Source organism: Astatotilapia calliptera, chromosome 7 (assembly GCF_964374335.1).
Source record: "Astatotilapia calliptera chromosome 7, fAstCal68.1, whole genome shotgun sequence".
NCBI lineage: Eukaryota > Metazoa > Chordata > Actinopteri > Cichliformes > Cichlidae > Astatotilapia > Astatotilapia calliptera.
The window spans coordinates 45,904,358-45,920,037 of record NC_137428.1 but is presented as its reverse complement, the minus strand read 5'-3'; the positions used below and the strand labels follow the sequence as shown (position 1 = coordinate 45,920,037).

The 15,680-nt window shown below is 39.8% G+C and overlaps 1 protein-coding gene across 1 annotated transcript in view; it reads right to left on the bottom strand.

The window, feature by feature from the left end:
• Positions 1 to 396: 396 nt before the first annotated feature.
• Positions 397 to 15,680, bottom strand: part of LOC113026334 (solute carrier family 23 member 2) — a 76,833-nt gene continuing 61,549 nt past the window's right edge. The window contains exons 11-12 of the mRNA XM_026174991.2: positions 3,962 to 4,057; positions 397 to 3,881 (exon numbers count right to left, since the gene is read on the bottom strand). Coding sequence (XP_026030776.1) covers positions 3,712 to 3,881; positions 3,962 to 4,057 — 266 coding nt within the window. The 3' untranslated portion in view covers positions 397 to 3,711. The remainder of the gene's footprint in view (positions 3,882 to 3,961; positions 4,058 to 15,680) is intronic.

Below are 15,680 nucleotides of genomic sequence, written 5' to 3'. Positions count from 1 at the left end.
GAAGTACTGGAATCTTTAACTGTTAATCTGTGCCATTTTCAAGATTTTGAATATTCAGATTTATTAATTAATTCTATATTCTGCTGTATTCGTCACTAGTGGAGAGTTGGGACCCACACCCAGTTTCACACCTTGGCTCAGGCGATTAGAGGATCATCAGGGGGTCCTTTTGTCCCTCTGTGGGGGGATACTCCCACTAAGTTTATATCTGGGACTCTCCACCATTTGACCTCAGAACTGAAGAAGCTTCTCGGATGAGAGGTGAAACGTCTTCAAGCAACTTAAAGAAGTCCAGATGCTTTTCTTTGCAAGCTCCTTTGAATAAATTGCCCTAATTGACATAATTTGATGTATCATTAGTTCAGGGGATATAAATATTCACACTGACAACAGCAACAATGAAAAGTGATATAAAACAGACAATCCCTTTATTAGAATGTTTTGACTTTAAATAGCATGTGAATGGACCCATTCATACAAAAGGTCATACACTTGCTCTAATTGTTTCCAAACGCCTTGATGTCACATTTACAAATGTTCAAAATGTTGCTCTCTCGAATCATTATTGTGTGTTTTATTTGTCTTGTCAAAACAAATACCAACCGATTAATTAACGAGCATTACATCAATGGCATCACAGGTGACATATTTATCAGCGAACTTTCAAAGCACACATTACAAGTACTGTTATCATATCATTAAATGCTGCATAATTTCTCCGATGCAATTTCTCAAATAATTAATTATATTGATTTTGCCAGAAATGTAGATATACATAATCCACCTAAAGTTCCTGGAAGAAACAACAAACAAACAAAGGAAAGGTAAAGATGACAGAAATAAAATGCTGCAGACCTTTTATTCAGCTCACAAGTCAATTGGTTTAAGAGTTGGTCAGGTCATGTTTTTCACTGGTACTCATCATACCAAAAGTGCAAACGTTTTTGTGTTTTAATTCGTAGCTTTGGAACTGCTCAAATAAAAATTCAAAGGATTTTCCTTTGGGTCTATCACCGGTCTGTTACACGTTAACCTTCACATAGTCCTGCTTGGTGCTGTCATAAAAAATCTCAATATATCCCATCATTCTTATGCACATGACACTGCTTCACCTAACCTGAACCCTTTTCCTAACATGATCTAACCTTTTTTTTTTTTTTTAACAAACTAATAAGCTGCACTGATGACATTAACTCTGGATGTCTAGAAACTTTATAGAATTTTTTTTAGAACAGAATTATTTGTAGTCAGTTAGTTCACATTTATCTTTCCTGCCTCTGAAACACAGCAAAGAAGTCAGAAACCTTGGCATCATTTTGAACAGCGATCACAGTTTTGATAATAAGGTCTGCTGCCAGAGTCGTTACACGTACATGGAAATTTGAACATGTGCTGAAGTGCTTAACTACTTCATTGGCTCCCAGTTCAAAAAGTTAATTTTAAACTTTATGAACTAAACGTTCGCTGCCTTACTGCTCACTGTCTGCAACCCAGTTAAACAACATCAGGTGTCCCCCGAATTAGAGCTACATGTCGTGAGGGTGGTTTCTGTTACTGTGCTCCTATATTTGTAACAAGTTGCCTGCTGACCTGAGGTAAGTTACAGCTGTGCCTGCATTCAAAAAACGACTCAATAAGTCAAAAGCTGAGTGTCTGTGAGTGTGTGTGCATGTGTATGTTAGCTGTTTTAACTATTATAAGATTTATTTTTCAGCTGTCATTATAAACCTATATAGATTTGTGTTTATTTTTACTCTCTGTAGTAAGCAGATTGAATTTGAGTATGACGAATTCTGCAACATGACTAAAGTTGCCATTACCATGATTTGGTCAAACATTGCAAATATTTTAGTATTTCTAGTATGTTGTTTGTATGCCCACAATTTTTTCCTTGTTGCTCCTTGTTTGTTGTGTGTCTGAACATCTGGATTGTTTTTTGGACTTTACTTTTGCCATATTTGGATTTGTTTGCCTCCTCTGCCTTCCTGTGTACAGCTTTCTGGATTAAAGATCTGGATTTTTGGGTGTCCTGCTTGTGGGTCTTGCTCCTTCATGATCATTGTAATTAACTGTTTACTCTTAAAAAGCTATAAAATAATCACTAATATAAAAAACATTAATAAGCAACAATCTCAACTCGTCACATTTTAATACAACCTGTTCAAGTTCAAACAAAATGAAACAGTGAAAATGAAGCAGGACACAAACATCAGCGATATTGCAAAAAAAACAAAAAAAAACATCCTAATGTTTATAAATGCACTACCTATAAATTGCTATTTTAATTGCAACCATCCATATAATTAATTAATTAAACATAATATAAAAACAAACTAGTAACCAATTAGCACAAATATTGTTTCAGTGTTTGTTTTCGGTAAGTGCGATTATGTTAAAGAATCAGCGGCTTTATGTCTCCACTGGGTTTTCAGTCTAAAAGATAGTTTCAGAAGCACGATGACAGTTTAAAGCCGCAGCAGCTTGACCTCTGCCTATTGATGCCAATGTACACTGTATGTCTGTGAAGGTTCTCAGTCATCCAGGTCATTGTAGTCAAAGGAGCTTGCAAAGAAAAGCGTCTGGACTTCTTTAAGTTGCTTGAAGACGTTTCACCTCTCATCCGAGAAGCTTCTTCAGTTCTAAGGTCAAATGGTGGAGAGTCCCAGATATAAACCTAGTGGGAGAATCCCCCCACAGAGGGACAAAAGGACCCCCTGATGAAACTGGTTCACCCGAAAGACAAAACTCCAAAACACAAACTTAACAATGTGGTGTATGCTGTACAGTGCAGCGAGGAATGCTCAGACCTCTACATTGGAGAGACCAAACAGCCACTTCACAAGCGCATGGCACAACACAGAAGAGCCACCTCCACAGGACAAGACTCAGCAGTCCATCTGCATCTTAAGTATAAAGGACACTCTTTCGAGGATGCCAATGTTCACATTTTGGACAGAGAGGACAGATGGTTTGAAAGAGGAGTGAAAGAAGCCATCTATGTCCACTGTGAGCGACCATCTTTGAACAGAGGCGGGGGTTTACGACACCAACTGTCTGCCATCTATAATCCAGTTTTGAGATCCCTTCCCAGACGCCTTAACGCCCACTCACATCCTGGGCCATCTGACCTCAGGAATTCGCATGATAAGGTGGGGCCAGGTTTCACAATGAACACACCCGAAACTGGCTGATTGGGACCCACACCCAGTTTCACACCTTGGCTCAGGCGATTAGAGGATCATCAGGGGGTCCTTTTGTCCCTGTGTGGGGGGTTACTCCCACTAGGTTTATATCTGGGACTCTCCACCATTTGACCTTAGAACTGAAGAAGCTTCTCGGATGAGCAAGCAACTTAAAGAAGTCCAGACGCTTTTCTTTGCAAGCTCCTATGTACACTGTAATGTGAATTTGAAATTCTGTAATGTGAAACACTTCTATTTGTTTCAAAGATTCAACTCTTTAGAAATAATTAACCAGATCAACAAAAATGGGAAACTGAAACTTCAACAGAAAGGTGACACTGTGAAAACACTGTCAGCAGTGAAGTTTAAAATGAACCGTAATAGCACTGAAGAAATAAGGTAAGTGTCATGTACACTTATTTTGTCATTGAGAATATTCCATCCAATTAAGACTTCTTTGTTCTAATGGGGCTAACAGGCCAACATTAATGTTGCACACTGAGCTACCACATCATTACATGGTTGCCTCCTACTGGGTGGTGTTGTAAGAAGGGAGGAAGGGGAGGCACTGGAAACATCTAAACCTTTTCAAAACCTTGTTGCAGAAAGGTATATCATAGCATGACTGGTCATGCATGTTTTTGCTTCCATCTTGCACCTTGTCCTGCCAGCTCTTGATACCTCTCTCTTTGTCAGTACCTGAAAAAGATGGGATGAGGTTAGATGATAGAGCTTACTTTATAATTGATTGTCTTTAACACAAGTATTCTGTCATTCACCTGGAATGGTGTTATCCAGTATGAATCCAAAAAATCCACCGATGAACATATGTGTGGTAAAAAGCACTACAATCAATTGGTCCAGCTCTTTTATTCCTTTAGAGACAAGAACAAACAAAACAAGTCGTTAACCTTTATTAGCCAAAGATAAAAGAACTATAAATCTTGTACAAGATTATCGTTGCGCTTGCCTCTTCCATATGAAGGCAAGGATTCATTCTTTTTAAAACTAAATCAAGGCTTAATCATCCATCCACCCATTTCCTTAACTTCTTATGCAGTTTAGATCTCAAGGGTGCTGGAGCCTATCTTAGCTGACATCCCAGTCCAGCATAGGGCCAACACAGAGAGACAGACAGCATTCACTCTTACTCAGTTTACTGTGTGAGGAAGCCAGAATGCCTGGTATGCACTTTTACCACGGTTGCTGAGTTTACCATACACATTTTTTTTTGTGTGGTGTTTGGTTGTATTCAAGCATCTTAGAAGCAAACGGGTGAATCCCTATATGTCTGACTGAGATGGATTTGTCTGAGATATTTTATATTTTATCAGTGGCCTGTAAACTGTTTGTGGTATTTTTTGACAGTTAAAAACTTTCTTTGTTTGAGGTTTTCAAAACATTCGACTTCACATAGACACAAATAAATGAATATATTAAAGTATCTTAACTTGCCCTTCACTGGGAGTTGCACTGTGCTCTTGTTTATATAAAATTTTTAACTGGAGAGTGGATCAACTTGGTGAGGTTATCTGGTTATGGCTTACCGAGAAATGTCTATTTCAAATTAATTAATTGTATTCACACATTAGGCTAAAAACTTGATAGTGCCAAGAGAAAGGATTTTTAAATCTTATCAAACCTTATTAAAACTTAAAAAAAATCACATTTAACAGGATATTTTGTATAAGTAACTTGTATGTTCCCTTGACCACTGAAATCAAAGACAAGCTAGATAATGCTTCCAAATAACTATTCAAATCACTTCCCGGATACAGTTAAAAATGGACTGACTTTTTGAAGCAATCTGGGTCAGTACAGAATGTGATGTCACTAGGTTGTTTGGTTGCTAATAGATTCCCATTAGTTTATGTTAGCTAGTTAGTGACAAAACCAATAACGCCATGGAAAGTGTTTAATTCAATTCAGTTCTATAGAAATAAAACTAAAGTGGCTTCATGGTGCTTCATATTGTAAGGTAAAGACCCTACAACAGGGGTTCTCAAACTTTTAGGGGCCAGGGACCCCATACAGGGGGTAAAATATTTCCAAGGACCCCCTTATAACTCTCATGCTTTGAGATGAGATGCCACTTTAGCTTGGCTGGCTTCATTGCTTCATTTTCTAGCACTTGAAGACACACAATGCATTTTGGTCTTCCATCAACATTCTCGATAAAGCCAAACTCGAGGGGACTGTTGTCACTGGCACATGTTTTTAAGTGCCACTATGCGCCAGGTGACACTATGTGTTTTCACAGACCCCCAATCTGCATCTTGCATACCCCTAGAGGTCTGGGGACCTCACTTTGATAGCCACTGCCCTACAATAATAGAGAGAAAACCCCAACAATGAAATGAGCAATCACTTTGAGCAATCACTTTGAGCAATCACTTGGCAACAGTGGGAAGGAAAAACCCCTTTTAACAGGAAGAAAAGTCCAAGAAGGAAGTGGCTGCCTGCCACCACTGGTTGAGTTTAATGAAAGGAAGAGAGAATTAAAAAAAGCACACTGTGAAAAGAGCCAGAGATTAAGTAAATCAAGGTGAACTCAAACTTAAAAGTGGTCTGATACTGTCCTTCCTGTGTTTTTTCTTTGTCTGGTGGGTAAACTGAGAGGGGCAATTAACTAGCAGAGCAGATGTCCACTAGATGTGATCAGTACCATTTTATGCCATAAAATACTTTCTTTACCCAAGCACATCCAAACATAACTAAGTTTCTTACCAAAGCACGATCAGGAATCCTACCATCCAGTGATATGTTCATCTAAGATAACTCTTTATTGTCATTGCACAGTCATACATAGTACAGTAGTACAATGAAATCCATCCATCCCTCCATTCATTTTCTTTCGCCTATCAGGAGCAGGGTCATGAGGGCAGAAACCCAAGCAGAGAAGCCCAGACTCACTGTCCTCAGCCTCCTCCTCTGCTTATCCAGGGGAATAACACCAAGACACTTTCAGGCCAGCCAAGAGATGTAATCTCTCCTGTTTGTCCTAAGTCTGCCCTGGGGCCTCCTCTCAGTGGGATATGCCCAGAACACCTCAACCAGGAGACACCTAGGAGGCATCCTTATCAGATGTGCAAACCACTTCAGCTCGCTCCTTTTGATGAGCATGTCCACGGAACAAAAAAAATCTCCCTGTGGACATGCTCATGCATTCTAGGATTATCAGTTATGCTTCAGTTTCTTGTGTGATATATAAGTAGTAAACTGGTTGGATATGCTTTTGAGAGAAGAAAAACTATTTTATTGCATAAAATAGCACTGATCGCATCTTGTAGACATATATCTGCCAGTTGATTGAACTGCTCAGTCTGTCCACTCAACCTAACAACAAAAATCACACACAGAGGGGACAGTGTCGGACAGTTTGTCTGTGTGGTGAATCAACCGTGAGCCTGACTCAAACAAGCTCTTTTGCACATAGTCTTCATTTATTAAACTGCTCGACAAACTCTAACACTACAGTCAGCAGGAGAATTTTCCCATTACAGTGCAGCTAGCCAACAATAAAGAACAACTTACTGCTTAGGAGACAGAGAGTAAAGTTGATTGTAAAACAAATTAGTTTTTTAACATAAAAGTTATTGCTACAGCCAGGGGCGATTTAAAAGTGACACCCCCGAGACTGCTTTTTACTTTTAGTTTCCCTGTTTTCTATTGAGTTATCAATTCTGTTACTAGCTAGGTAATGCAAGACTATTAGCAGCAACCAACCAACTTAGTGATCTCACATTCTGTACTGGCACAAGATGGTGCTACGCATGCTCTAAAAATTGTAACTCTAAATACTTATTTCTTAAATCAACATTCACAGATAGTGCTAAATCTTAGAGTATTTTAAGTTGGGCTCCATGGTTTATTACACATTAATACACAACCACAGCAAAGTGTGTAATAGACAGGCTGGTCCAAATCGAGAACTGGATACACATGCAGAATCTGCATTACCAACAGGGGGAGATAATATATTTAAAGTCAGGAAGTCAGTAGTGAGCACAGAAAGGTATGATTTACATTCTTGGGTCGTTAATCGACAGAAATGATAAAGCTAGTTGGCTAATATGTATTTACATATGAATAATGTCTGTTTAAAATGTGTTCCCATGATTATTTCAATGTTAGTTTGAAATAAAATATCTCACTCTGCTGGTTCTGCAGCTTACTGCAACTTTGCATGCGTCTCCAATTCATGCTTTGGAGAGGCAAAGTATAAAATGGCGAACTGGCGTGTCTGTTGCACATTTTGCCATGATACTGTCATGTCCACTTTAAGGTGATTGCTTTCTTTATTAACATACAAAAAGTCTGCCTTTATAATAATTTTATAGTGGCCAGGAAGTCATGATGATAAAGCCATGATGTAAAATCTGCTTATGTATTAACCACAGTATATGTGACAGTATGTGTGACTGATTACTTCTTTTTGCTGCACTGCCCCATTACACTGGACCTTAGGGTTCCCCCACCTACCAAATCCTATTTTAACTCTTTTTTTTATTAAGATTTGTACCATATCAACCCTTATTTACTTTCTTAGGATTGGGGTATAGAGGAAGGACATGACTTCCAGAAAACAGTTTGGAGAAACATGGTGCAGCGGTGCACAAGGAGATGACCTAGAAGGGGACAACGTCAATGTAAAACTAGCTACTATCTGATGCCAATAGTAAAAATACATATATTTTTGTAACTGATGAACTGATGTAAATTAATCTTTTACATGGAGACATTTTAAGTGAAGTGGATAATAAGAAACAGAACATGTAGTAGCATTCTAAAAGTGTCATGAATCGCTGTGCGGCAGGCAGGAGTTGGACCCAAAATGCAAGACTCACAGACTCAGGGGATGAACTCAAAAATCACAGCTTTATTTGCTGGTAGGACAAACATACAAACTAAACTAAACTAACCTAAACTAAACTGGGGAAACAACAAACTAAGAACTCACAGAGAGACACAGGGCGATCCACACAGCATGAGGGACGACACGACACTGACTCAGAGAAACACAGGGTTTAAATACAATGGGAAGTAACGAGGGGAATGAGACACAGAAGGAGAGCACAGCTGGGAGAAATCAGAACTGATGAGACAAGGGAGCAAAGTAGGATACACTCACATGAGACACAGACCTTCAAAGTAAAACAGGAATTAGCACAGATGCAAACTAGACTAGGGGAGACAGCAACTAAGAAACACAGAGGGCAGCTACTAAATAATCAGAGAACTAAACAGAATACAAGAACACCAAACTAAGACACTACACTAAAGAACAAGCTAGGACAACAACGAGAACTAAGAACATAATACAGAAAACTCAGAGGCACAAGAAACTCAAAACACTGGGTCACTGACCCAGGACCGTGACAAAAAGAGCAAATTTGCTGGTAGTTTAATAAAAGCCACATTGTTGACACAAAGTGGTAACATAGGTACAATTTGCCTGTAGCACCTCACAAGAGTGTCCTGTGACATTGACAAAAGAGCCACGGATGTTTAGATATATGGATTTGTAAAGGTTTCTGTTGACCAAGGGGCACCGTTTTTAATCACTAGAGACCACTAAGATACTCTAAAATCCTGAGTCAGAGTTGGCTTTTCATGTGGCATGTGTGACCATGAGCACATGTTGGAATACAGAGGGCCATTCAAAATGGAAATGCCTGCAAGTCCAAGGCCGTGCTTTCATAATCCTTCTCAGGCAATAAACTGCATAATGAAGTTGTACTGAATTGAATCAAGAACTGCAAACAGCGCTGACGTAGTTTGACTCTGAAAAAACTCTTGTTCAAATAACCCATCCCAAAACATATACACACAAAGGAACACACACACATCTCCTGCCCAAAACGACAGCAGTCAAAAGTTCAAGGCATCCACAGAGTTGATTTTAAATCCAACAGCTTGTACATCGAAAGACGTCGGGATGAGCAAGAGTTTGTTTACAAAGAGCATTGACAGGTTTCCTCTTGTCTGGTGCTATCAGCTAATGTTGAGGCTGGGGACAGACTCTGGAGCAAGAGTGCTTTATCTGAGCTGGGCAGATTACAGCCAGTTACATGGGGGCAAGCCAAGAGGATTGGGAGGTAAGCAGCCTAGACCAGAGAAAACCAGACAAGCCCTCATGCCCAGTATTGCACTCTGGATTAACACTTTCTTGGGAGACACTAGCATCACATGACACATAGGATCAAGGTCTCATGTCTGCGGAGAAGAACTGTTTAATCTTGAAGATTGCTCTTTTGATGGCGCTTCATAGGAGGTGGTCACAAAGCCTATGAATCAGCTAATCAAAATGTCATCAAAATAATGTACTTATCAGTTGTCAACCTGTGACGATCTATAACTCTCTTACTTCTAAGATCTCTGACTGATCATATTTATTTCACATTGTGTAATTTCATCTATTAGATTAATGTTTGGATTGATGACTGCATTAGTGTAAGCTGAGAGTGATCTATCAGTTGCATATGAATGCATATTTTATTATGTTTATGTAATGTAGAAAAACATTTAAAGTATTACAAAACAATTTTACCCTATTCACCTTTCGCATTTAGCTTTATTATTATTATTTTTCCCCTTTCTGCTTTTTCACTATTGTTTTTCCCTGTTTAGTCATTCCTCTTACCAATAGGCCAATAGGCAATAATGTCAATGAAGAATTTGTGCACACTACATAAACAGAAGTGCAAGTAAACCTAGAGTTATCTATGATTATACCCTTGGAATGTTTTATAGATTTGACCTAGGCACTGTGAAACCTTTATAAGATGTATGTGATGGGATTACCATATTACAAATACTTACGAAGTTGCAGTGCTTTTTTTCTTTAAATTGTTTGCAAAATTGTCAGAGACCTGATTGAAGTTGGCAATATCTGCAATCAGCAAATTCCAGTATAACATAGAAAAAACTATATTTTTACAAATGAAATCTAGAGTAATTGTTAAAAACTAACAAACAAGAAACCCCCCAAAAATATTTCAAGCATTAGGTTCTTTTCTGATGTTTTCTGCAATCTGCACATCCCTAGATGTAGAAGTTTTCCAAAGAAGCTAAAGTCACATATAACCAAGCCAAGCCCTTAAAATTCTATTCTCAAAGCTGCCGACAACATCTACAGTTTTACACTTTAAATAAATGTGATTCCAACCCAGCCTCCTTCTTGTGCTAAGAAGAAAAGTCATGCATGGATGTACAAAGAATCAAGCTCAAGAGCCTTATCAGTGCCCCCTACTGGCTGTTATGCTGGTTTTATCCTATTCAACCCATATAAAACATGTCTTAAAAGACTGGACTCCAAACTGAATGTTTTTCTGTCCTAAGTACATAAAGGTAAAACCAAAGATTCCCAAAACACATTTAGTCTAAAAGACAATTTGCCACCTTTAGCCTAAAGACTAAATGTAAAATGTTTGCCATCTGGGCCTGTGGGATTTTGGAACACCTTGGCATTAGGAGCTTAGGCTGGCAAAACTACTGCATCTTTTCAAGGGTAATCTCTAAGTGTCTGTGGGAACACAGCCTGGAATTCACCGTAAGAGGACTATGTCACTGGATGTTTTATTTTTTGTCATTGTTTACTGATTTTGTTTTGATTAATAAAAAATAAAATGGTCAAACTTGTGTAATATCTCAAGCAGAAATCTTACAAAAGTGTCCCACAGCACAACTATTTGAACAATTATAAATGTTATTAAAGCACCATAGCTTAGTTTCTTCAATTATGCACCAGATGTTTAGAGCACTTTCTATTGTGATTCCTGTTAGATAAAATCATAAAGGAGGTGGTGAAATAAATGATAGATCACACCCAGTGTGGGTACAGACAAAGAGTTTGTCATGGTACAGTGGCTACTGTGTACTGAACTGAGAAGAAAATGACGTGAAACTGCTGCTTTCCAACATTTTTAATGCTCATTGATGCATAGTAACAAACTAGTGCTGTGCCATAACAAACAGACATGGGTTGTGTGGGCTTAAATAGACAAAAGAGCAGGTGCATGTGCCATCTTGTGTATTTTATCGTCCTATTTTGTTGATATTATGCTGTGAAATAAATTATTATAAACCAGGCTGAATAAGCTAAAATAGTACAGTGTGTTAGCAAGCTACATTCTTTGCTGTCTCTATAGGTATCAGATATCTTTTGTGCTTGAATTTTTCTCTGCACTCGTCATGTGATACCTGGGCATCGGGGTGCCAGAGCTGGGCCATGTACTATGAAACAAGTTCAGCATACACATGATATTCAATACCTGGCTTCACTTACCCTGCCAATTGTGTTAAGCAGTCACATGAAGGTGGTTATTAGCTCAGTAAGCCCAAGGTTTCCTAATCTAGCTATGCACACATTCACATGAAAGACGTGGCATATGACCAACCAGATGACCATTAGAAACATGGTCAGATTTTTGTTTTATCAACAAAGTGTCTGATTTCACAAACGAAAGGAAAACTATTTAAAATATAAAGACATTAATAACATGATACAGCAGTGACACAGTTGCTGCAGACAATGATATCAGTTACTCTTAAAACAACTTTTGCTATCTATGCATCTGAAACTAATTTCTGGAAAATTGATTGGTCAGTGAGCAGCGATTTTATACGCTACTGAGCTATAACCTGCTTCCGAGCAGGTTAGTTCTGCAGCATATTTATAGCTTGATAGGCCCTAACCATACTTTGTACTATTTTGGAGGACTGTACTATGTACAGGATTGATTTTTTTTTTCATGTCCTAAGAATAACATCCATCCATCCATCCATCCATTTGCTTCCGCTTATCCTTTTCAGGGTCGCGGGGGGCGCTGGAGCCTATCCCAGCTGTCATAGGGCGAGAGGCAGGTTACACTCTGGACAGGTCGCCAGTCTGTCGCAGGGCTAACACATAGGGACAGACAACCATTCACACTCACATTCACTCGCACATTCACACCTAGTGGCAATTTGGATTATTCAATTAACCTATCCCCACAAGCTGCATGTCTTTGGACGGTGGGAGGAAGCCGGAGTACCCGGAGAGAACCCACGCAAACACGGGGAGAACATGCAAACTCCACACAGAAAGACCCCGGCCTGATGGTGGAATTGAACTCAGGACCTTCTTTTTTTTTTTTTTTTTTTCTGGAAGTGACATCAGAAACAGCAGCATGTGACATCACGTGATGGCGGAGCTTCAGTTCATCCTTTGTCATCCTTTTCTTTTTTCTTTTTTTTTTTAATAGGACAGGGGGAAAGAATGAAAGAAAGAGGGGGAGAGGAAGAAAGAAAACCAAAGGGGAGAAGAGACGGTGAGAAGGGGGGGAAGAGAGAAAAAAAAAAAACTCCTGGGTCACCTGTATGGAGAGAAAGAAAAACAAAAAAAACAGGGGAGACAGCAAACAACAAAGAGCAACATAATAATAATTAAAAAAAAGCACCATCACAATAAACTAGCTAGTCATAGATATCAATAGTTCCTAAATAATAAACGATATTGTGCAGCACGCAAGATAGACAGCGCACAGTGTGCTTTGAGGCAGCAGCCAAGAAAGCTGTAGTCCGCATCTGTGAATACCCATGTGTGCATACCTGTGTGCATACCTGTGTGGATCAGCATGCTTGCATTCCAAAGGTTTCTCCATGTAATGATCTGCTAGAGAGTGTGGGGAGCCACAGCCCTGTCCTCTATGGTATCAAGCAGGTATGGAGGAGATCAAAACTCCAGACATCCAGAGGCCCCCAGAACACAAGAGACCAAGGAAGACCAACAGAGGGGCAGCCGCGCCACTGTCCCAGTAAGAGCTAAGGAGAGTCCCAGATGAGAGCTCATTCAGCAGCCGCGGAGCAGAAGCCAGGGGGAGTTGCAGTGACGCGCCCGTGAGCTCCGCCGGCAGCCAGCTGTGCCTGAGTGACCGAGCCCCAGGCCGAGAGGCCGGGGGCACCCCACCTCCAAAGTGGCCCGAGCGAGCCCCAATAAGCGGCCGCCAAGGAGTGAGCCGGTGTGTACCCGGACGCCCACCCCCAGATACAAAGAACCACCAACGCACCGATACCTGAGGGAGTCCGCCACTGGCAGGGGAAGTGGTGGTGGGTGGAGATAGGCCTCCAAACCTTGGAGGGCCCGAGATGTCCCCAGAGAGGTGGCGTCTGATACCCAACCTGACATATAGACACAGACATACAGGCACACACAGACACAAACATCCATTCCCACCCTCATGCTCTCATATGCACTTACTCCACACTCAACCGACGTGGAGACAGACATAAAGAGACGCTGTATACACGATCACACTCCCCAAGCGTACTCTACTAACCGGGTCTAGGTACCCTTGCCCCTGGAGGGGGGGACTGCACCCAGACTCAGGACCTTCTTGCTGTGCGGCAACAGTGCTAACCACCGTGCCACCGTGCTGCCCTAAGAATAACATATATAAATGACAACAGTTTCTCAGTTAATGACTCAGTCAGTGAGGTCGACTGTAGCAAGGTGTACAGAGTATAGACACAGAATCCAAATGTAGGACATAGAAGGCTGACTTGAACAACAAATGATGAGTCTTTAATATTGGCTATAAACAAAAGTCCAAAGCACATTTCTAGCGTTAACTGAACTTCCAAAACACTACCTCGATCACTTAAATTACACAATTGAAAGTATATGTGTATTGTTTGTGTATTTATACACAGGCACTCATATATATTCAAATAATAAAAAAAAAAAGTTCATTTACCTGTTACTACCACACACCTGTAAGAACTATCGCCTTAGATCGAAAAGCGTGGAAGATAATCGCTGGTCAAGCAAGAGAACCTGCGGCACCTACAGCAGCGTACTGGTACCGCCGCTGGTTGCCCGCTAAAGGACAAGACTACCACACATCAAATCTGGTCATTGGTACTTGCTGGCTTGTGTAGCCACTAGGTAACAAAAGCTCAACACTCCCCCTAGCATCCTGGAGCATTTCTGTTGTGTTTTGTACGTGTTTTGGAGTTCGTACGTGTTTTGGAGTTTGTACGTGCTTTGTCTCTAGGGGCCACCGTAAATAGACTTTTATTTATTCACTCCACATAAAATGTAATAAATAAATCATACAATACAAAAACCAACTATTAACATTTCAACTTTTAACTATTTAAATTTTCAGCTTTTTCCTTTTAAACAAATTTAAAGTGAAACAACACAAAACACTGCAAACCACAACACAATAAAATATAAATATGAAAAAGTATGAAAACAAAAGGAAGATGCACATTCTCTTTCATATGGGCCTGCATGAATAAACTTTGAGTCCTTTATCTTCCGCAACTGAAAATAGTTGTGGATGATCATTACACCTTTCTAATGTGACGTTGTTGTGCCTGGCGAGTGTAACTACCGCCCCTCCCCCCTCTTCCCAGCGCAAAGCACAAGGCTCGCGTGTGGAGTGAAGCGGGAAAAAAAGTGCAAGAGAGAGGGTGAGAGAAAGAAGAAAACCCCGGCTTGCGTCGTTCACTTCAAAGAGTCTGCTCTAAGAGCCGTTTCGTTCTCGACCGACACATCACTAATTAAGACAAGCAATAAGCAAGAAAACACAGAGCTGCACAGGAGCAACACAACTAATGCTTTAACAATATATACAAAAAGAGTTGATTACATGCAGACTGCAAAGGAACAAGACATAGGTAAAACTAAACACACAGAACTAACACAGGACACAAGAGGGGAAAAAAGAAAATAACATAAAATACTAAACAGAGAGAAAAGATGAGTCAAATTAACATGAAAACACAGACAAAGGAGCAGTGTTACTCCAGTGATGTAAAGCAGAGGAGTGAGACAGAAGAAGAAACGATTCAAGAAACAACCACAACAATAAATCACAGAATGAGGCATGAAAACTAGACAGGAACCAGAAAAATAACATAAAAGCTCAGGATACTGAGAAAACAAAGAAATTATGAGCCAAAACAGAAACTTATTATAAGAACATCATGTTATATTGGAATTAGATATCAAAGATTCAACAATATCACAAGGAGTCAAACTCAATATTAAAATAATAAATCAGCTCAGTAATCCAGAAATTAAAGTAGTTTAAACTTCACACACAAAAACAATAAAACACAAACAGGCACACAAGCTCAAGGATGAGCTCAAAAAATGAAACCTCACTATTGGCTGGTTTAGAATACTATTTAGTTAGATTCAACAAACACATTTTTTTTTTTTAGTTTACTGGAGTAATTTATGTTCTTTCAACAGAAAAAAAGGTTTGTGGATTTACTTTAAAAAGTTATGTCAAATAGCTCCACTCAACCTTTCGGTGGAAGTAACTCCTGATTTTTATTTAAAAAGTTGAACCAAGTCCTGACGTTAGCCTGCCAAAATGGAGTGTCGTACTGAAAGAACACATGTGAATCAGGTAAAACCAGCGGTTCCCAAACTTTTTTTGCTGGGCCCCCCTTTGTTTTACAAGAAAAATGTTCGTGCCCCCCCCCCGGGCGTGCGTGCAC